The sequence below is a fragment of the Lytechinus variegatus genome, chromosome 7, assembly GCF_018143015.1.
Source record: "Lytechinus variegatus isolate NC3 chromosome 7, Lvar_3.0, whole genome shotgun sequence".
In the NCBI taxonomy this organism is placed as follows: Eukaryota; Metazoa; Echinodermata; class Echinoidea; order Temnopleuroida; family Toxopneustidae; genus Lytechinus; species Lytechinus variegatus.
The window spans coordinates 2,380,430-2,405,090 of record NC_054746.1 but is presented as its reverse complement, the minus strand read 5'-3'; the positions used below and the strand labels follow the sequence as shown (position 1 = coordinate 2,405,090).

Below are 24,661 nucleotides of genomic sequence, written 5' to 3'. Positions count from 1 at the left end.
ATATGAAATCGGTGCTGACATTGAAGTATAATACATCGCCGCTCGATTCTTCCGCGGCGAGGGAAACACTCGTGTTCGGCGTTTTTAACGGCGATTAAATCGTGAATTTTTATTTGATGAAAGTCAAGAGCATTAATAGACACGAATCCATGCTAAATTAAGACTCTCTATGTATTTAGGATGTTTAAAAATATACATCCGGACTAAATTTCACATCTGCGCATTCAGCCTGTGTTTGAGTGAGTGCTTCGGCAGTCATTTCCTCTGAATCACCCGTTCATAATGTCGGTGCTATGCGGTCCACGAAGTTGGAGAGAAGGATCACTTTTTGCATTTTATCGCCTAAAATTGGATGAATAATGGATAATACACGGAGGTAACGAATTGTCTTGAATAAAGGAAGATGGAGGAGAGAGATACCCCACTGGACGAGTAAGTGTTTTTGATAAAATTTTGTTAGAAATCTCCGTTAGGCCCCGAATGATACATTGGACTCCTGTGTGCATGGTGTGTATGTGTGTGTGTGGAAACTGGAAGGTATTGATAGGATAGCTCAGCTTCGATTCGGGGCCCTGAGTGGGGTGAAACACGAGAATGCCCGATCATAACACACCGCAAAGAAATTATTTCAAAAGTGAGATTGCCATTACAGTTTTCAGTGACATTATGATATATTTAAATAAAACAAATTGTCTTGAGCTTTTGTTTTGTCTCATGGCGTATCACTAAAATTTGACGGAGATTGACCAGTGTTTATTGTAAATACCCTAATGATTTTTTTTCTTGACTGAGTCAGTCAGTGAGTGATGGACGATCATCATGTTCAATCCGGTACGGTAGCATAGAGGCGCATGCATATTTTGCATTACCATTGTCATTGATAACAACATGCCTCTGCATTGTTGCCACTGACTAGTATCACATTGCCACCTTGGGCACACCAACTGCCAGTCTTTGACTAACATTAGATTTTACATTTCTACATAGACTCTACTGTATTTAAACAGATTATAGATGTCGACCCCATAATTTACACTTAACTGACATGACAGAAGTTGTGCCATCATATACATGTAGCCAGGGGCAAGTTATCAAAATAAAAATGCAGTGTTACAGGTGTACCACAGGGTACCAAACTTGGTCCCATTTTATTTGTTATATGGTGCCTGTAGTGATATAGACCAAAAGCTTAAGTCTTTGTATTTTGGTTGTTCTGCTGAACTGCGTTGGCTCCACTCACCCATGAATGGGGATTATAGTAAAATGTCAGAAATTGTTAAATAAATCCCCAGAAACGATGGTTATTCCTGTCTAGTAGTGATAGTACTTTGTCATACTTTCAATATGTAGATGATTTAACCATGGTAGAGTGTACATGTAGAATGAAAAATCAAATCTCACAAATACAAATTAGGCCCCTTTTGACTCTCTAAATACAAACTGAAATAACTCGAATCATAGACTACTCGAAATGATATGGAACTCAATGCATTAAAATGTTCTACAATGTCAATTTCATTTTCAAAACAACCTCTTCCTCCGCAAGTGATCTTTATTACACCCCATTACAATGTGTAACCACAGTGAAAATCCTAGGATTTACAATTCAGAATGATTTAAAGTTGAATGCTCATATAACCAAAATAAGGAAAGAGAGCAATAAAAAGTTAGACATGCCAAGAAGATTGATAGCTTACAATCTACCAGAATGAGATTTGTTAACAGTGTATATACATGTAGTAGGGTATGTACCTGTACCTGTAAGACCAGTCCTGGGGGCTGTTTCATAAAGCTGTTCGTCAGTTAAGAGCGACTTCAAGAACGACTGGTGAACCTTTCTTACGCGATAAACCATCGCCAATATACCATTTACCAAAAGAAAAGATCACTAGTCGTTCTTAAAGTCGCTCTTAACTTGCGAACAGCTTTATAAAACACCCACCAGGAGTGTTGTATACCACCATTTGTTGTTTCTCGAGTTTGAAAAAGATAAAAGTTATTGAAACTGTCCAGAAAAGAGAATGCAAGATAATATTGGGAACCAAGTACATGTACATGTATCTATCATACTTTACATGTAAGACTTGGCTCTAAACACCTTGTATTTGACATCACTCGAAAGTCGAAGAGTAAAACTTACCACAGATTTCACTTTAAAGTTACAAATTAATCAATTGTACAAAAACTAGTTAACTTCACTGAAAATCGCTTTCAATTTATGACATATGAATACATGTTATAAGGAGATTCCATGTAAAGCAAAGAGATTCCAGAACAGTGCTCTTCCAAGTCTGACAAGATTACAATGTACATGTATTAAATAAGTACCATTGTGAATAAGTTTGCAATTTGTGTAATGAATGTGCAATATTAAATTTTTTAATATTGTATTATCTATAATGATTTTATTACCAATTTTAAATCAATTTTTAGCTGCACATTTTAATTTGTATATTCATTGTTAATCTTCGTAATTTGGTTATTTTTATATATTGGCATGTGCACTGTAAACAAAACATGTACAATTCAATCTGTGACTGCCAATCATGTTTTTTGTGTGCAATAAACCTAAACTGAATTGAATTGAAATGGTGTTTATATAATTGAGCTTAAGATACCAATTATCTAATAAAAATGTTTCATAATAATAATAATAATAATGTTATTATTATTATTATTGTTATTATCAAATAAGAAGAGGAAAATGTTTTTTTGAATTACCAGTACTTAAAATAAACATGGTCTACAGTAGATTGCTGAATATTCTGGTTCATTCATACCGTGATAATACAATGTCCATGTAGTACCTTAAGGCTCCACACTTCTACACATTGATGTACATGTAGATGGGTATTAGTGGGTAGGGTTTGGGGGGCTTTTTAGCACATTAATAACCAAATTTTGATAGTCTGTCTCTGCTAAAGGGGTACTTAAGACATGATTATTTGATATAAACAAAATACTGAAATTTGATCAAAATTGGACAAGGATGTCAAGAATACAACATTTAAAGATTTGCATTTATTTTCTGTCCTATGTATATATATATATATATATATGTATACATATGCTTGATGACAGCAATAAAGTGCTTGATACATCATTAGGATTAAGGGGGGGGGGGTGGTTGTTTAAAAGCTGTACAGATATGTGAACATGTATGCCTTGGTCATTGGATTCTGGCTTGCCAGCAGGCATAATACATGTGCATCATGTATCGTTCATGTATTACACTTTCCCAACCCTTACGGACTACTGTATTCCAGTAGTAATACTACTGTATATTGGCTTTTGATCCTATGGGTTACCCTTTGTTTAGAACCTCTTGTAGGTTTTGATATTTTCTTACAGAATAATTCCAGTTAGTTATTGGGATATCAATGTCAATGATATGAAAAAACATGTTTTAGTTGATGTATTTTGCAAAATTGCAATTTTTCATGAAAATTAAGATAAGATCCCACCCTAATTAAAACTTTGAGTTAGAAAAAAAAGATACATACAATGAAACAGCTTCACAAGCATGGAATCCAAATGGGTTGCAAATTTCAGAATGAAATTTTGTCTACACTGTACATACATGTACATGTATAAGGCTTTCCCAAATTCATACAATCACTGAACATTTTTTTTTTAAGAGAGAGATGGTGCTACATGCACTTATCTTAAAAAGGTTAAAAAATCAGAGTATAAAATGAGTAGGAAAAAGATTCACTGGTCACTATACACTACAGTGTCTACACTTTGTTCAGTTTGGAACTAACATGTATTGTAGAAGGTACTCCAATAATATATGTGTACCATTTTACTTTGAATGATAATCACATCATTGAACCATTACAGAGACCATTCTCCCACTTTCGGTGGAGATCTCCTGCCAAAAGCCCATTTTCGCAAAATCTCCCGCTCTAGATGTAATATCTCCTGCCCAGGCAATGTGTCTCCCGCTTAAGGTGCGTTTCCTCCTGCTTAAAATTATCTTTCTCTCGCCCAAACACCTTATTAAGCTAACTGGAATCAAATTTTCATATCCAAGCCGATATTCAAGTTAAGACTTACATGTTTAATAGAGCATCAACGCTCCGCACGATCTTCTACTTGTAAATTTAGCAGGCGTGAGCTAGCTTGCAAGAATTTGCGCTCGTGATGTGAGCTTCTTGCACATCAAGTTGGAGTCTCCAGTTTGCTAGGGGATCCAGGCGGGAGAATCTCCAGATCAGAAGGTTCTTTGGGTTGGAGTCTCTGCCTTTACCAAAGCTGTTAAAATAGCCTACTGTGTACTGTTAGGAATATGGGCTAAGAAGTTGTCAAAACATTTATGGTACAGTACATTTTTCCAATGGACAGTCCGATGTCAAATATAATTTTTAAAAGAAAATCGCAGACTACAGTTCTGATTTGATATCATCCACACACAATTTTATGATTAGGTGTTAGGAAATATACACGTATGTATAGTTTATGGACTTACAGTGACAGGCCATTTTTTTTGGGGGGGGGGGTGAGACTTCAAAGGGCCTACCAAAATTACAAAGGCTTATTCTGTACCTTTATTTTCTGTTAATAGTCTAGGGGAAAAACAGAAGATAAAAAAAGGTCCTGAATCATAGTCAGTGTGAACTAGATGTTGAGTTTTTATCCATCTAATTGCAATGTGAGTTTGTGCAGGAGTGTTTTTGTTTTGCAGTTTTGCTTGGAATCCTGCTCGGTACATGTACGTATTTGTATTTGTACACAGTGCACAATACAATCCAGTACTGTATTGACGATCTGACTGCCTGCCTGGTTCACTGACTTTCTAGCGTGACACACAGCCAGTGTGCTTGCTGGGTAATAACACAGAACATTGATATTTGATAAGCGGGTTGCAATGTGGAAGTTTTCCTGCTGATGTTGAGAATGCAGATGGAGATGCGACTGCAGCGGAAGGAATTGATATTGCTTGCTCTGAAGGAATCTGTAAGCTATCACTGTGGGATACCCCCTGCTTTGTAGACAGAAGGAGTTCGAGTTACACTCACACAGTGCTGTGTATTGCTGGAGTACTGTTACATGTACGTACATGTATGCTACATGTACATACAAGTGCACTGTAAAATACATTGCATATGTATTGTTTCAGATGAATCATGTTTATTAATTATGTTAACGAGCAGGGAAGAAATACATTATTTTTATTATTGAGATGCCCTTTCTCATGAAATTAATGTACATACATGTATGATACAGCTTGACTTTACTTTAGACTTTATGCTTTACATGTACATGCATGCACATGTATACAACTTTTGTGTTCACCAACATAACAAAATCGGCATACCGGTATGTACATGTAAAGCCTTGTTCATGTAGTTATTTTATTGTGTTAAGCACACACGTTATTGAATTTGTCTGTTGTACCCCTAGAAATGTTCTGTTATGTGCCTGCATAATATAGTCATGAAGAGATATATTTTCATGCCTCTGTCAGTTGTCACCAAACATGTACATTGTAGGCATTGTGTTTTGGGGCTGTTTGCCCCGTTTTTGTTCTTGAGATAACTAAAGAACTGTTTGGTTGTTGAATGTCATACAGTACTATATTTAGTTAAAGTACAGTTTGCATTACCAGTCACAATTCTGTGACTACCTGTTTACCTGTTAGTGTTTCAACCAGAGAACAATAGATTCGGTCCACTGAATTTATTGTTTACTGGTTGAAACTGGTAAACAGGTAGTCAAAGAATTGTGACTGGTACTGTACATGTACATGAGGTCAAAGGCTACGAGTCATTATATCCTGTTCGCCTGATAACTGGAGAACCGTAAAAGAAATAAGCTTCAAATTTGTTTAATGTACGTGCATACATGTAATGGTTGGACAATGATCTGATTAGATTTCAGAGCCACAGGGTCAAAGGTCACAGAGGTCATATCCCTGCACATTATACATGTATCTGAAAATATCTTGCTATAATAACATGCAATTGAGGAGCTGTTTGAGGATTAGCTGCGAGCTTTGCTCATGTTTTTGTGTGGATATGAGAGTGACATTGATCTGTATTTTAGATGTTAGGGTATAAGCTCAAAGGTCACAGAGGTCATTTGAATATAAAGTTGGGTGTGTCTCCATGTACATGTGTATTCTTGATTTGGCAATTTCAGAGGCATGCATCGTAAATTGTTACTGTGCAGTCAAGAATCCATCTAGATTTTTATAACTTGGCCGAGTCAAAATGTTTTTTTTAACCACCATTTGAATGACCACTAGAAGCATTTTTTGCCATTTTGTAATTAACAGTATTGACTGCAGGGGGTGGGGGGGTCTTGCATTGTCTGTTGTTTTGCCATGATGAAATGTGAGGATATCATACCTACAGTATAACTTTAAAAAGCTGTGCACAGGATTTCAGACTTAAAATTTGGCTCTGACTTGTTTTCATGTATGGCAAGGTAATATTGAATGGCTAAGAATTGGAATACCAGAAATATTCCAAGAGTTTTGGGCAATATTCCATGAATCGCAGATGAGTGGATTATTGGCCCTAACAAGTGGAATATTTCTGGTATTCCATGAAATAAAGCTTCTCAATATAATTATCATCTATTCCCCCCCCCCAAAAAAAAGAGGGAGAACTTTGAATGAACTTGTCAAGCCATCTCTTACCACATATGGCATCATCACTTCATAACATCAACTTTGGTCGTTGACATGGGACTCACATTATTTCATCATGACATTACTAAGCTCTGATACTGCACGGGCGATTGATGCACACCAAAATACTAATTAATTCTATTGAATAAACATGCGAATGTAATAGGAAAATGCCTTTTTCCATGGATATTTAGTTTCAATATTTGTTTCTTAATGTCATATTCTTCATTCCCCAATTCATAAATTACAATTAACTGTTATTTATTTTCTTGTACAGGAACTCCTGCCTGACCAAAGTCCGCGCTCAGGTAATGACGCGGGAAGATGGCGGGTGGGTTCCAGTTGGTGGTGGAGGGGTCAGTATTGTGGGAATCTACAAGCTGACCAAAGAAGACTGCAGAGTGGAACACGTTGTCGTAGGAACAACAATGGAAGACAACACAGTAAGTATTGTTCATAATAAAATAAAATCTGACAACACGAATTACACATCGGATGGGGGATCCGATTCGGATCCCCCATTGTACTCTGCTGTAATTATACATGTACCAGACCAGTTACTTGTAAATACCTTCAGCAAATTTACATGTACAATTGTACATGTATGTAGTTCTATAATAAGAACATAATCTAGATTACGTGTAGTATTCAAATTGTTAGCCATTACATATAGCTTAATGCAGTCCAACTATCTCCCTAATTTTTCTTGTACTATGCAGTTTGCCTATTTTCAACATGAAAAATTATGATGACTTACCGGTACTTCATTTTCTATTATCCATGATTAAAAAAAAAAAAAAAATTAACAACTCTTTTTCCTTTGACCATTTAAAGGGGAAGTTCACCCTGAAGTTAAGTTAGTTTAAAAAGCAGGCAAATTTGACATTCTCAAGTGCCACGTCATTCGCAAGTAGCTTCCTATATCATGTAAATTGCCTAACCTCCATTTGCTTTTAATTGAATATGATGAATACAAATATTTATCTTATACTAGTAGGGGGATGTGAAATATCTGATGATATATAATGTACAATACAGTATCCATTCTTTGATTTATGAGAAAATGGTATTTTGGGGAATGTTTATCACACAGCATGAAGGAGTGCTGCTTGTCTGTGATGTCACAAAATCAAAACTTACAAAAATTAAAACTCTGTGTTTTTTTTGACAGATGTTCTTCTAGATTTTACCAATATGTTTTCTTTATTTTTTCAACTTGAAAGCCAACATACCGTAATTATCAGGGTGAACTACATGCATGTACTTCCCCTTGATGTGTGTTCAGTGTGTTAGGGTGACTGACCTTTGCTTTCCCACAGTCTAGCTATTTTTCATGTTTTACTTCAAGAAGATAAAAATGGTGCAATCATTCATTGCGTAAATAACAGTGGTGGAAAAGGTCAGAATAATACTATATATAAAAAAAATGTCCTTCAACCCTTGATGTCTGCACACTTTAGACTAGACAGGCCTGACCTTTCAAGAAATGGGTGTACATTAGAACAACATAGTACTGTACTTGTACCTGTAGGCATACATATAGTTTTAGAACCTTCACATTTTCTCTACTACATGTACATGGACAAATTGCCTGTTGCCACTGTATATACATACATGTGCATTTGTACAATGTACATGTACATAATTTTGTGACATGGTAAATGATGTAATATTTCATTTGCAATACAACTTTTTCCCCAGTAATTGCATTGCATGTACAAATCCACAGACAGTATGTGTACATGTACACTGTACATTACAGTAGTGCGGTGATTGTTATAAACTGATGAGATCAAAAGTCCACCTAATGTAAACACAGCTACATCCAGGTTGTGTTTGCACAAAGATTATTAATGTATCTAGGCAGGAAGTTGGGTACTCAGTGTAAACCATTAAATTTTTCAAATAACTAAAGTAAACTTCATATCTGTACTTGAGTGGAGATAGCGGAACAAAGAAGAATTCTGCTGTGATTGATTTTAAAGGCAATGATTGGTCGTCAGACATGATGCATGTGTCTTATTGAATATTACATGTAAATCATATTATTTCTTCATTCAACAATTTCATGTATGTACATGTAGAAATTACGCTTGAATGGCCTAATACAAATCATGTAGTGTTAGCATGATTTTTTTATTATTCCTGGTTTTTATTGAAAATTGAAATTATCCCTTGGAGTCAGAGCAGCAATTGAATTTTCCACTACAAAATACCAAGCAGTTAAATTCAACCAATGGCAATATGATGGATAGTCTCCAATATGTCTCCAGAAATCCAGAACAATATGCACACATTCATGTACAGAAGAAGTGCCTGTGGTATGCATCTACTGTACTTTATGTACATGTACCCACAGTGTACATGTACATACATGTACCTAATGATGCATCTACATGTATGGTCTACCATTACATGTATTTGTTAATACATGTACTGTTACATGTACATGTGCTTGAGGTCAGATTTATTTGATAAAATATATTGATTTATTGAAAACAAATATGCCAAATTTTTCATAGTACCTTATGGGTAAAAGAGTACTAAGATTTGACTTGCCATTTTTGAAAAATTCTTACATTTACAATGCTGTTCAATTTCTTTTTGTGTGAATTGCAGAGGGTGCTTGAATTCAATTTACGAAAAGGTGTTCAATACTATCGAGGCAGTCATCTCTTTCACCATTGGAGGACTCCAGATGAAAAGAAATGTGGTCTAACCTTCTATGGCCCGGCTGATGCCAGGGCCTTTGAAAGAGGGTTTGGGCGTGCAGTTTCAGAGTTGCAAGAAGGTAAGGACAAGATTACAGTACATTAAATTTTGCAGTTATTATTTGCATAATTTTGAGGAAAAATCCACCCATCAAGGTATAATCAGATGCCCAATTAAAATAAACTTTCATGTAAAATCATTACAATCATTTCACATCATCCACATGTTTTTTTGGACAGACACCTTCACGTAAACTGGAATACTGAACATAACACTGGAAATGTCCAACTTAAAAAATGGTCTTTAAATGCTGGTATGGGATGTTATCAAGGACTACATGTGCATGCATACACATGTTTCTGTACATGCATTAATTATGCACTTAATACAGCCAGTGGAAAGTTTTAGAAGCTCAACACACGCTCATTTCAGGATGTACAGCAGTAGTGCATAGTCATTTTGTCATCCTGCCCAGCATGGCAGTCAATTTACAATTACGCATTCCCTGACCTAATCACTGAATCCCTTTGGAAGGAAGTGTCAATTATTGCTTTCGATCATTTGAAAGGATGGTATTCATTTGGCTACTTTAGTTTCAGTACATGTACTAGTGACGACAATTTTCCATTCTTTTGACAATAGTTGCCAGTGTATGGGTATTTGATAATCTTTACTCCAGTCATTTGTACTGTGTGATGGATTTTTTTTTTAGATTGAGGTTTTTTTTTTAAAGAAAATAGAATAAGAAAAAAAAGGTGTATCGTGTGATATCTGTGCTTGGGGGGCATGTAATTTTTTGGTTTAGATCTTGGTTGCTCACTTTCGTGCTTTGTATTGTCCCAGTCCTCTCATCAGGAACTGGGATCTGACAGAAGGTTCAGGTTTGGATGAAGTGGGAGTCGATGTCTTCCGAAAAGTAATTAAAGTAGAAAAATAGTTGATTTAGATTTATATGTACAAGTTTAGGAACTCCAAGACTCTAGTGGATGATGTCAGCCGACCACTCTGGGATTATCTTCTCCCTTGCCAATTTCCACTTCCTAAACTTGAGGCCAGACTGAGGCATATCATCCCCTCATTGCCAGAGCATTTCCTGCACTTTTACAAACCATCCTGTAGATCTTGTCATGTTGCTGCTGCAGACCTCACTTTTTTTCCCTGCCAATTTGGCTGACTGACTGTACCAGTGTGTTGCATACATGTACATGCCATGGCTGAGCTCTCTCTTCTCCCTTTTCTCTTCTTCTAACGGGTGCAGGAGTTGACTCAATTCTCAAGAGAGGAATTATTTAATCAACAAGAGTTTGCACTCAAGGCCTTATACTACATGCACAGGTTTAACTGTGTATGTTGAATTTGCATCGAACACTTGTGGTTATTCTGGAAAAGTTCAAAAGAATTGCAATGATTTTTTTTTTAAATAAAAAGTCTGATACATGTATATCATGCTTTCAATATCATGAATCATGATATGGCATGAATATTTTATTAAGTTTTATTCAGAGTTTTAAAACTAGTAACAGATTACAGGTACACAGTGTAATACCAAAATATCAGTTCTTATTCCTGGTACTTGTTTTTATTCCTCCCGCACAGATAAACTACATGTACATTGCATTCTGTGGGAGTTCTGTCATCCAACTGCTTGTTGTTGATGTCAGCCTAGTTGATGCATACTTGTTTTTTTTCTTGTGTTCTGGGGGCTTTTTTTTAAAGCCTACAGTACATGTGCCTATTTCATTATAGTATAATAACCACCTCTGTATAGTACATACCCTACTTCATGTAGGCCTACATACACTGCTTGCTTTGTATACATACAGTATGTCTGGGTGTGCAGTCTACCACAGTAGAAGTTTTGTACCCTTCATGTAACAAAGAACAGGAAGCACTGTGGGTTGAACTGTTAAGCTGGCCTTTTGTAATGAATTCAATACAGGGCTACTGGCATTCTTAAAAGAAATTGGTTTGCCAAATCACTCTAGAGGAAATTCACACAAAACCTGCCTTGGCTGAAAGCACTTGTGGTACCCACATTGTGCACTGTCTTTTGTAAATTATTGAAGCCATCATAGAGGGTGATTCGCTCCAGTTGTTTTTAGATTGTATGGGATTTTGAGGTAGTATTCAGGGTGTGTAGTGCTTCCATATGTTAATCACTTTAGCTTTTCATGACAGATATCAAGAGGAAGCCTTCTGTTATAAACAGGAAAGCATGACTGGTTAAGAGCTATTTAAGCATTTATAAATGGAGAGGGGAGGGGGGGGGGGGAGAAAGAGGAGGAAGAGAACAGACCAGGCAAGAACTGAAATAGCTAGTAATGATTAGAAGAGCTTTGGGTGGAGAATGATATGACTTGATAGAAAGGGAGAGTACTGGAACGAAAAGAGGAACACCATGGATTACATACAGGCCTACATGTACAAGAACATGTGATTAAAAAAAGGTTAGGGCCTACATGTATTCCTCTACAAAACATATAGGCCTACTGGTATTTCTCACAATGTAGGGATATTTGTACCTCTTCCAGAAAAAAGTTTAAAAATAAAAGATGCATAGATACACTTGTACATGTACCATTCGTCTTTCTTGGGAAGTAATTTGCTGACACCCAATCTTGGATTTACAATGAACATGTATCCTCTTCACTTCAGTACACCTCAGCATTGGGCACTGTATGGGGGAAGGGGAGGGCGGAGGGGGCTTATTATATATGAGCGAATGTTTCTTTAAGTTTGTCATAAAACCTATCTAGATTATTACTTCAGCTTTTCAGGTGCCTACAATTTTTTAAAGTTGATATTATGTATAAAAAAATTCTGAAAAGGGTGTTTTGCATTGGCATTTTTCATGTGGCTTATTCCTGCATTTTCATACAAACATGTAGGCTAAATATAGACTACATGTACATGGCTCAGGCCCTACAATGAATGAAGGCCTGATATTGGCTTACAAGCACTACATCTACAGAGCTGTAAGGATTCCGTGTGATAAGGTTTTCACAAAGTCATTTGATAGGGTCCTTACATGGGCCCCTACATGTACATAGGGTCCTTACATGTACTTTTTTAAGGTGCCTATTAAAAGCATACCGTACTCAGAGAGCATTGAGCATGCATAGAGTCATGATCTTTGTTATGAATGAGAGCAAAAAAAACTTTGTGCAGATAACTGATGAAATATTAAGTGTCTCAAACAAGAGACTGTTTGTATACCATGTCACTAGCTACATGTATGATGTGGAAGGACATTCCTTTCACATTTGTGAACCTAGTAGAAGGTCGTACATGTAGACCGACAGACAAGCAGTTTACTTGTTCTTGAGTGGTATGTTTTAGGAATTGACCTGCTTTCTACATGCAGTCCATTTGCTCCATAAAGCTTCCAGAAGGAATATTATCTTGAGCTTCAAAGGAGTTTGTACAGTGCTTTAAAGCGGGCATTTGTATTAACTACATGCATACAGTACAGGCACTCGCTGTGCATGTGTACCACGGACATACCCGTACACATTGTAGATGTGGCGTGGTCACTGGGCACACACAAGCAACACACACAGGTGAATACTGAACAGGATTGGTAAGCTCCTCAAACGTTCAGTGCATGCCTGCTGTGTAATGCCTAAAAATATGTAGTACAGTGGGTCTACTTCTTTGGAAACACCTTTAATTTTTCTTCATGAAATCTGGATATCAATGTGCCTCCATGTAACATTTGATAATTGTATTGGAAGGATGCTTCAAACATTCAAGGCATCTTGGTTTATTAAAAATAAATAGGCATATATAAGTTTTAATGGCGAGCGTCCTGAGGGAGGATGATGATGTACATGTAGGTTCTTATTTATACAGAATAGGAAATAGCCAAGGGAGCGTTGCCCCTATTTTAGCCCCCTAAGAAATATCCACTTAAGTTCATTCTCTGGGGCATTTTTTGTTATCTAATCGCCCCAAATCTACAATAACTGCACAAATGCATGTACCTGTAGGCCTACATGTAGTAGGCTACTGTACAATTAAAAAAATAATAATTCCTATCTTCCAAATCCCTCCAAAAATACAGTGTACATGTACCATACAAAAGCAACAATTACTATTAATATTTGCAGATATACAACATGTAGCCTAAATACACCCTAATAAACAAACCATGTTGATGCTGACAGTCTAGTGGCTGTATAGTCCGGGGGGGGGGGGGGCACTCAAATTATTTTTTGATGGGGGGTGTGCCTCACAAAACCCTAAAAAGGGGGTCTAGGGAACTGACTACAAGGGTAAGATACAGGGTCTTGGGATCTACATGTAAATATACACTGGGTGGTGTGAAAAACAGGGTCTACAGAACGGGTATCGTAGTATTAGTATGGTGCACGCTAGCGCTGTGTTATATATGGGCGCTCGCGGTGCATGGAGCTGCTAGCAGAGGGTGTTGTGAAGCCATGCGTACAGCTCTAGCATGCGGTGCTCTCGCTGGACAATTTTGGCAGGGCATGGGAACTGAGATATTTCGTAACGGGTCTTGTGGGTGGGGAGGGCTGGCTTCTGAACGGGACTTTTGTCATTCGGAGTATCTAGAGAACTAAATTAGGTGTGAAAAAGGGGGGGTCATCAAAGCGGCATGTCGCCGTTCCACCGATATATATATGAGTGCCCCCTTACATGTACCTTTAGTATAGGAAGTGTTGTCACAATGAATAAATGCCAACGAAACCAGCCAAGAAAACTTGAGAATAGAGCATTACAGGATGCACTGGGCCAACTTGGGTCATAGGTCAAATACAAAGATTGTTAAAGGCTTCCAGATCACTGCTGGGGTCAGGATTGTTATGCCAAAGAGCACAGCGATCAGTCTTTGTAGTTATGGATGTACATGTAGCCTACATCATGTAGAGTCAGGGAAAATCTCGCGGATTTCCACCTAAAATGCAATTGAGAGTCAGATATGGTGAAAGTATTTCTTCTGATCAGTACTTCAATTAAATGTAGCCATAGGCCTACTTCTTTTTTTATTCTTTGTTAATCCTCATTTTTTGAATATTCTCAGTAGTGTAAAATTATGATTTTCCCCATTAAAGTTTATAAGATATGATGTAGTTATGTATTGTGTAGGTTTACAATGTATAGGCCTGTACTTATTTATTTTTTTTTCGCTTTTGAAAAGAAACTTTTGAATAAAGATGAATACAACTTTTAATCAAGTTGATATTCTAACTTTAAGGTTATAAAACTGTTGAAAGAGTGATAGAAACTCAGTCTTTACATAGATTGTTTCCCTGGTTAAGCTGCACACCTGGCCATGCATGAATCTTGGATGAAATCTATAAATATCCTTCCACTTTAATTGTCCCATACCCAATCCCACCCCATTGTGCTCCACTAGATCGCTCCAAGCTCTGAATGTTGTATAAACCTTGCATTGAGAATCAAAAGGGGCGGTTGCGCTGTGCCACTGTGTTTCAATAGCGGTATAATGGGCCTATCACCCAAAATTGTGCCTTCTGCTTCGCTTTATATGTCTGTCTGAAAGTTGTTAAAGTTCCATTATGTGAAATGGTGTGGATTGTCATAATGTCATTTCAACATTCCAATCTTTAAACATGTTTATTTGTTTCATCCTGTCCTGTGTCCACTGCCCTTATTTGTCCATTTCTTCTGTGTTCTGCTCTTACATGAAATAAGCAGTGGGTACACAAAATGCTGTGTTGCAGTTTGGATGTTTTTCTGCTTTATAAAGTAATTTTGGGGATGCTTTATTCCTGAAGCCCTGCACCTAATGACTTTCAAGACATAGGAATGCTGTATTAGAATTTTCAGAATGTGAAAAGATTCAACAAGCTCAAGAGAATACATGTATGATGTAATCTCGATGTAGTTTTGTCTCATTCTGTCACAAGAGAAAACTCCTGTCACTCAGTAGAAAGAGGTAATTTGTAATTACTGTCAAGTATTATCAAGCTAAATCAAATCTAACAACAGTACGTAATCATGAGGAAAAAACACATGAAAGTTTGTCTCTTTCTTTGACCAAATCTTTGTTAACTCCTTGTATTTCAAGGATTTTTTAAATTGAATTCCCTTCCTTTTGATGTCTTTAATTTTCTGAAAGTATGCATGTATGCAATTTGTTTTTCTTCAAAAATTGCTAATATATATTATGTTGTGAATGTTACAGTTTTTTAATTGGAAAAATATTGAAAACATTAACATTCTATTATTTTGTCCATGTATACATGTATTTGTCACTCAATTCTAATTAGATTTTTTAAAAAATGTCACTCAAGATGAACTTTACTAAAGATGATAAAAGACATATTCAGTCAATTTTTTTTCAAATTATGATGTCCACGGCAACTACTTTAAATGAATTTCCATTTTGAATTTTCTTATCTGATGAGATTACCCAAATATCTGTTTTGAAATTAATATTTGTATTTTTTTCCTTCATATTTTTGTTGATATCTTGACTTGGATGTTTTATGCTCGCAACAGTCACTCCCTTCAAATTTCTATTCAGACAAACCCATGCTGAATGTGCTTTCAGTAGCAAGCATGCAGTGATAGTTTGCTAATTCAAGGCTTAAAATATGTTTGCAAGATGATGAGAGGATTTTCGGGCTGGCAAGCAAGGGCAGGCTGTAATGGTAATTGTGTTAATCTACTTGTAAGTCAATCAAAGCAGGAGGCTGCTTCTGTCGCAATGCAAGTTGACTGGGGGGAAGTAAGTCGGAGATCACTGGCTTTTAGCCAAGGCTCACAAATTAGATGCCCAAATTGATTTTGGATATATTCCTCTGCTTCCCAATCAAACCTTGGGCAGGACCTTCCTGCCGCATGGCAAATTTGCTCGGAGATTCAGAGACGTGTATGCTGCTTGTTGGGGAAAAAAAACGCTCTCGCATACATGAATATTATTGCTCTCATTTTGGAAATTACATGATGTACATTTAGGCATTTGAAATTTATTATGTTAAGGAGCACTGTAATGCATTGACATGCATTACATGCAGTGATACACCTACATGTATACATGCACTTTAGTTTTTACAATTACTTAATTACAGGTATTTATTGAAAATAATATACCATGTCATGTTGCAACAAAACAAACAAAACTACAAAAATTCAAGAGAATAATTATAACCATATATATATTACATTTTTATATGTTTTATCATCTCCCATCATGTAATATTCAGTGTAAACCAATTTCATTTGCTCAGCTGTTATAACAAGATATACATGTATGTAAGATAGTATAAAATGTTCGAAATGTGTAGATTTACATGGTACATGCAGACTAACGTACTTTTAATGCCCCATACTTTATATCAATATGATGCATATACAGTCCATCTGTACATACTTGAAAAATGCTACATTAAAAAAAATGTATCCCTGTATGGGCAGTTGTTTAACATTACACAAGGCAAAATCAGATGATTAATATTTACTATGAAATACATTATGTCTTTGCATTATCTCAATAAATTAAAGATAATGAATCTTGATCGAAATCATGTGGTATGTATGAAGTACCATATGTCTGCCACAATAAAATGCACTAAAGCCACTCTGATAGATTTTAACGCAAAAACTTTTGACACTGTGTATACAGAGGCATGCATGCTGTGTAATAAAGTAATGGAGTGTATAACAGGAGCTGACAACTCATCACTTTATAAAGCCATATTTTCCTTCTTGACTGAGCCTGAAAGGGAAGAGGGGGCTTGACATAGTTCTAGACTGCTGATTTTCATCTCGGTGACTGCTTATGTCAAGATTTTATATAGTGCACATCTCTCTAAAGCTAAATTACATGAAGAAAAACAAGTGCTTCTTTTACATTTTATTTTATCTTTTGAATGATAAATAGGCCCTGCCCCATATTATGTTTATAAATGATTTTTTTTGTTTGATCGCAATATGATTATTGTATGATATGATTGTGAAACATGAATTGTGGACAACTAGTTCTTAACATTTTATTTACATGTACATGTAGGCCTAGATTTACATGTAGTTTAAATTGGGGAATATCCAAATTTTTAAAATATTACTTGCAGTTCACATGCACAATGATTTGGTATCTTTACCGTCATGACAGCCGTTAATTATGAATATAGCTATAAAATTAAGCATACATGTATCTTGCTTTTTCAAAATCCTTTCACTTCTGTTTCTTCTCTGAATTTGTCATTGAAGAATTCTGTTTACTGGTAATACATGTATATGCGTATGGGAATTTGTAAGTATGCATTTCATTTGTAAGTGTACAAGACTTTGTAAAAGCATAGTACCATGGAACATTACACTACTACATGTTGTACATGAAATATTGTGCACTATAAAGGGCTCTAATGTACATTCTACATTTTATGTTCAAGTCCATGTTCATGTGTAGCTCTGCAATATGATATTGAGAGTCAGAGGAGAAGATGAGATATACTTCCAAGCCATGGAAAGAGTAAACCTTCCTCTTGTCTCTCTCACTCTCTTCTTCCCATGATCATCTGACAGTTCAGACATATTTGTTTAGGTCAGAATCGGAAGTTATGAATACTGTGGGGCCATTATCATGGCGGTGTTTTCTTTGCTCCCCGGAGGATATCCCATAAATCAGTTGAACTTTCATCGTCATCATCATCATCTGAGGGATCGCTTTCTCCCTTCTCCCGGAATGCCAATATCATGGTCATGGGTGTTCTATCTGTATATCCGGTGATGCTCTCTGCCTGGTACATACATGTACTGTATCACAAATACACACACAGACACACACACACAGAGTACAGATGGAGAATACAAGTAGAGCAAACCTTGACATGCTTATAACATTCATCAGTGAGTGGATTGTGGTTTATATACTCTTCTAAATGCACACATGGGAAGACAGGTGGAGTGTTTCTTGAGTGGCAAAAGGAAGTGACGTAGTTGGATACATATGTATCCGTGTTACCAGTTTCAGTCACACTTTACAGTTGCTTGTACTGCTTTCATAGAAGTCTGGTTATTTTCCAGGATTTTTATTTCTCTGATAGACATTTCATAGAAATAAAGAAGTGATGTATTCCATTTGTCTAAACAAGGTCTGTTTGTAAGACACATTGCAATTAATTCATATTTAATGTTTTAATCTGATTCCTGTATAAATGTATGCCTATATGCCTTGGATGTTTAATACATGTACATGTATATTGAAAATGAATTTAAAATCCTGCTACTCACATATCAGTTAAATAATACACTTCCTCTGGTTAGGTCCACATGTACATGTAATTTGCATTTCCTAGTACCTATAATTGTTGCCCAACTGAATGCATTTTGTACAGCAAAGAATCATTCTAAGAAAAACCACATCTCACCACTTGACCAAGTTTAGTGGAAATTCCATTTTTGAGGTGAACCACAGGAATTGTGTAATGATGATTAAACATTAAAACATACCTTCTTATTATCTTTTAATTATCTATTTATTTTCTTTTTGGAAAAAGAAGTAATATAAAATTTCAATTAAAAAATACTCTGGAAGTGCATATGTACTGTATTGACTGCCCTCCTTACTTGGTGGCAGTTGTACAATACATATTCTGTAATGTTTATGTTTAAAGCAAATCATCACACATTCACATGTTAGTTTTTTTCCGAAAAATGGAATCACAATTTAGACGCTCATTCAATTTAAACAATTAATCGGTCATTATTCATTTTCTTTTATTTTTGTTTAAAGGTTCTTCCAGCGAGTCATCATATGGTCTGGATGACAGCGATGAGGATGTTCCTGTACCTGTAAGTATTATATCTTAATTATATTGATGTATAATTACATGTATATTGTAATATTCAAATTACATAAGGAGCCATGGTTATTAATCAAAATTATTTGATTAAATTGAATCTTGTTTTGTAGATCAAGTTACCAAACACATTTTACTTGACAAGTGGAAAGGTAGTTCCTGATTATACCGAAGACAATAGTCCTGCCAAGAGGGGTCCCTGAAATGAATCAAATAGTCCAGGAAATAAAAAAATGGTAGCACTTTAAATTTTTGAAAAATATTAATTTCCAGCCCCCCCCCAAAAAAAAAAAAATTTGTCCCGTGAGGTTTGTATTGTTTTTACGTTTTGTATTTTTGGGTAAGTTTGTAAAAAAAGTAATAAAATTTTTAAATTCTCTATTCTTTTCATTTAATATTTTCAGCGTGTTGTGGATCCACTGCTGTCGCGTGAATGTGTTTTCCATGATTATCAGAACACCCCAAGTACATGTGTGGCACCAAAAGATGGAGGAGGTAAACTACTCAAGGATATCCTTACACAGCCAGCCAATAAGGACTACACATGTATATCAGGATATACGTATCCTCATAACAATCAGGGACACCTACATATGGTGCACTATGTGACACGCAAAAGGGATGATAGGAGACCGCTGCACAACATGAAATATGCACACGAAGGATCATGGGTAAAAACGGCCACAGAGTGGCATCCGATAAGAAAGGACTTATCGCAGGATCACTTCAAAGACTCCTATGTGAAGATAGTAAAAAAGCCACAAAGTATTCATGAATACAGCTACCCGACAATACCACCCACGCGCGAGATGGACGACCTCAAGAAGCCACCTACCTTCCCCAAAGTGGTGACCACTCAACCCCCACCATCACCGCCCAAGAAACTCATACAGAAAATGAACAAATACACGGAGCCCTCACAGTGTCTGCACTGCAGTCAATACTTTGACCCGGAGAGCAACCGGAAAGGGGACTGTCCAGAAGCTCCTGACGAAGTCTCGTACTGTATCAATTTCTGTTCATGTCTATGTGCGGCACAGTGTATGTTATATCATTGTATGTCAAACTCAGAGGGGGATTTCCCATCTCCTTGTTCTTGCGACACCAGCGAGAGCCAGTTTTGTCGCAGATGGTTTGGGCTTGCTGCGTTGTCGTTCTTCGTGCCCTGCTTATGGTGCTATCCTCCTCTCAAATGCTGCCACTGGCTTGGCACAAAGTGCGGTTGCTGCGGCGGCAGACACAAAGCAAAGTGACTTTGGGGAAAATCTGGAGAGGACAAAAACTTGTATGCCACAATGCTGCCACGTGTTTTGCTGTAACTGGACTGCAGTGAAAACCAGAAATGCATACATGCCATTAAGACGAGGGATGTGTACATGCCAACAAGAGATATAGTGTCTGTTTTTCATCAAAAAAATGTCTTCAGCTGTGAAAGACAATCTGTAAAGCATCACGTATCTACGTAACCATTGACATTATATATATTTCATCTAAGTGATATACTTTTAATTGTAAACATGAGAATATCAATATTTTTATATTTTTATCCAAATTATTATGTACCTTGTGATTTTATTTTTTTGAATGTTGGTGAGTCTAGTTGATAACAAAAGAAGAATCTTTCAGTGAGTGCGTTCAACCTTCCGGATGGGCCGTAGATATGAGTGTCTTTCACAGCTGACTATCAGCTTGTTTAGGACAAGAATTATTATTCACAGATGGATGTTGTTTTCAGGTATTTTTACGAAATGGAAATATTTGGGAGAAGATTCTTATTAAGGGTTTTAGAACAATGGTGTACGCTCATTGCATAAAGAAAGGTCTGTTCAGCAACCAAGAGATGTATGTATGCTTATTGATGATGGTGGATGTATGTATGTATGGATGTCTGTGTATGTGCGTGTTTGTGGGTGCGTGCTTGCAGGGATTCGAGAGTAATTATGTGTTCTTGACTGTACTAATCACTGGGGATATCTCCATTCTCCATTTATTGAAGATGTATATGCAAATGCATTGATGAGGGTTTAAATGACAGCGTATTACACTATGTTTTTGAAAAAGAGAAGAAAATGACAAAAAAAATAACTAAGTGGTGTTGGCCTTGCCAATAGTAATGTTATATGATTGGCATTCCGCACTGCTATAACAGTACTTCATGTTAACCATACAAGTAATGGTTCTAATTGCTCCTCACTCGACTTACATTGTAGTTCTAAGTATCCTATTACTAAAGCAAACATCACACAGTGACAGTGTGTCAATTGCAAAATCTAATGTTTTTATTTTTTATCCCTATTTGTTTTTCTTCCTAAATCAAGTCCTTGACTTTCAGTTCTTAAACAAACTTTAGCTTTTTTACATTTCCCTTGTCTCTTGTAAATAATAGACAATGACCCTCCTCGCCCCAAAATAAAGTTTTTCACAAATGTACAGGATAATCCATTTGGTTTCACAAAAAAAAACAACAGAAAACATTGACATTCCAAAGTGAAAATTTGTCATGTTTCCTTTCATGAATTATCCAGAAGAGTTGGATCCATATTAGTTGCAGGTTAATATCAAAAGTTTTGAAAATATCAGAGATGAAACCATTAGATTCAATATGGAAGATATGTTTGGCCAAAAGTATAAAGCCTAAATAATGTATGATTTTTCATCTTTAAAATTGGCGGAAAAAAAAAGATATCTGAAAACAATCTATTTTTAATCAGTGTATTTCCTTTTTTTTAAAATTCAGGTCACAGTAATGTGTGGGTGCTATTGGGTCAATTCCAGTATTTAAAACAATGTAATAATTTCAAATAATGAGATTCGCCTTTTGACAATTTTGTTTATCAAAGTAAATTTATGAACTCAATATTAACAGGATTTTAATTTGTGCAATCTGTTCACATCGATATTAATTTCTCATCTGTTAGACTTGTGAGATCTATTGAATAACACAAAATATTTTGTTTCTTCTTTTCTTTGGTTGTCACTGGCCAGTCAAAATGAGTTTCCAATTATAATAATTTCTTAAATATCACTGACGATCCTTTCTTCAAGGAAATTTGAATTCTAGGATTTGTAATTAAATTGTATTTTACTTTTTTATACGTGTAGTTCAGGGTACTATATTTTATCATTGGTTAACTGACATGTTGATAAGGTGAATATTTGAAGCTCAAAAACGAAAATGGTATTCATTAAAGTTCCTTTGTAGGTTTTCTCATGAGTTTAGAATAATATAAAATCAGTCTTCAGTTCCTTTATTTACTGATATTAATATCTTACAATCAATTTCAGATCTCTGATATGTAATTTTTCATCTTGATGAATTTCATGTCAACTTGCCCTTAAAGACATCGTCAAGCTTCCACCTATCACAACGTAAATTGAGATTTCCCACAATTCATTATTTCTTCCCAGTATATAGTTTAAAGTGGTTGAGGAATCTGAGACTAACACACTTCACCAACTTTCATTTGAACGTAGATGTGCCTTTTAGTGAGTCATATTTAAACTTAGCTACCCCACAGTTGCCATTATCATGGAGCAGTCTAACGAGAGATGTTTAAAGTGTTATTGTATAGCTATCAGGGCCCACGTAAATGTCCAATATTTATTTTTGACTATATCTTGTACAGAGTGATTTCACATTGCGGGATTGTAAATCGCGTATTAAAAAACAAACTTATGGTTATTATGGTGACAGGAAAATTGATCAACTTCCCCATCATGCTCAAAGCAAGGTGGAAAGAATGGATTTACAACTTCTCTTGCTCTCTATTCATATGCAGCAAGATCTATTTTGACTTCTATATACTCATCACAGCCTTGTTTGAGGCTGACTTACATGCACTGTAAATATAGATATTATGTAACACAATCCAGTGTGTATATCCGTAATCATTTAGCATATGATTAGCAAAACAGTAACATAGATGCAACAAAAAAAATCTTATGCTTTATTGAAGTATATAAGAAATATTTTTATGGTCTGTATTGTTATTTACAGAGCAAGCTTTTAAATGGGCGTTGAAAATAAATAGTTTGTGAAATCGTTAATGTATGCAACAAGCAAACATTTGGATTACAACTTTTTTTTCCATTTTTATTCAGCTTAACTTGGTAAAGTGCATACATATAATTGCGCCTATATCCACTCAAGAGGGCCAGAGAGAGAGAGAGAGAGAAAGAGGGGGGGGGGGGGTGAAAAATGAGAGTGAAACTGATTATTTGTTGCTAAGGCTGCTTTTCTTATTGTATTCCTATATTTTTGGCTGGAAGAGAGTTAAGTGTTCCAAAATTGTGAACATGCACACTATAACTGTCAAAAAGAGTTCTATTAACAGTTCCATTTTAGTCATGTTCACCACATTAAAATGTATTTTATTGTTATCAATGTGTTCCATAAGATTGGTTCTGATCTCAAGTTTATGTCAAATAACGACAGTAAAATTTACAGTTTACATTTATCTTTCATGAAATATATTTGTATCCCTTTTTAAACCTGCAGTTTAGATAATTTATCTCATGGAAATCAATTCTTTTTTAACATGGCCATGAATATCAGCAATTAAAGTTGCAAATTTTATGAATGATAAAAAAAACAAATCATAAGTTTCAATCGCCAATGAGTACACACAGGATGGCTTTTATATATTTTTCTTTTTATATATAAAAAGAAATAATGTTTTGTATATGTTCAGTCTATTTTTTTTTAAGTTTCCTGTAAACTATTTTAACAGTTAATGATATATAAATGTATTTCATTCAATGAAATCATGCTATGATTGCATATTTGTCAAAACCTTATATGTTACTGCGATTCAATGACATGTTTATGATATGAATAATGTGTTGAAAAACCATTCCCTGCCTCAAGTGATTGTTGTTTCTAGTTCTAGATGCTGACAAAACTTATTTATCATCAAGCTGCTAGCACGGAAGTGACTACAGCTACTTGTAGTTAAACAAAAAAAAAGGTTAAATCACACAATTCCGGTTTCTGAACAGTTTTCAGAAGACAACTTTTCTGTCCGCCATATTGTTTCTCAGTTTTTTAAGTATGGCTTATATTTGCATTAATCTGCTCATGAGAGAAGTTAACACATGTTGTGATTCTGTTCTCACCAAAATCAACAAAAGAAGATTATGGAAAAAAGAAAAAAAAATGACGTCATCTTATTCACAATCTGTGTACAAGTATTTGTACTGATGTTATTTAATAAACTCATGCATGGAAAGGGAATTGAAGCTATTTTCTCTTTTGTTCTTATTTGGTTTGTGAGGTGCGTATGGGTTGTACTGACTTGTGCACAATGTCATCTGCTGAGATCCATTATTATATGATTTTAAATTTATTACCCAAGAAAATTTGTCAAATTCTCTTGTGAACCTATACAAGTATTCTAACACTGTATAGGTAAAACTCTTGTTTCACTTAGATTTACATAATACAGTGTTTATGCTATCTCTGCAGATGACAGTTGTGTATTATAATGAGCTAAAAAAAAAAATAAAATACATAAGCCAC

At 35.6% G+C, this 24,661-nt stretch overlaps 1 protein-coding gene across 2 annotated transcripts; it reads left to right on the top strand.

Annotated features, from left to right (window-relative positions):
• Nucleotides 1-198: 198 nt before the first annotated feature.
• LOC121418204 (sprouty-related, EVH1 domain-containing protein 2-like) lies at nucleotides 199-24,376 on the top strand. 2 transcript variants are annotated; one of them, XM_041611933.1, is made up of 5 exons: nucleotides 199-432; nucleotides 6,915-7,080; nucleotides 9,257-9,428; nucleotides 19,077-19,135; nucleotides 19,548-24,376. In XM_041611933.1, the coding sequence occupies exons 1-5, from the start codon at nucleotides 404-406 to the stop codon at nucleotides 20,394-20,396; spliced, it is 1,275 nt and encodes a 424-aa protein (XP_041467867.1). In that variant the 5' UTR covers nucleotides 199-403; the 3' UTR covers nucleotides 20,397-24,376. The 2 variants fall into 2 exon arrangements, with proteins under 2 accessions (XP_041467867.1, XP_041467868.1); XM_041611934.1 differs by lacking the exon at nucleotides 199-432 and adding an exon at nucleotides 4,771-5,054.
• Nucleotides 24,377-24,661: the final 285 nt, after the last annotated feature.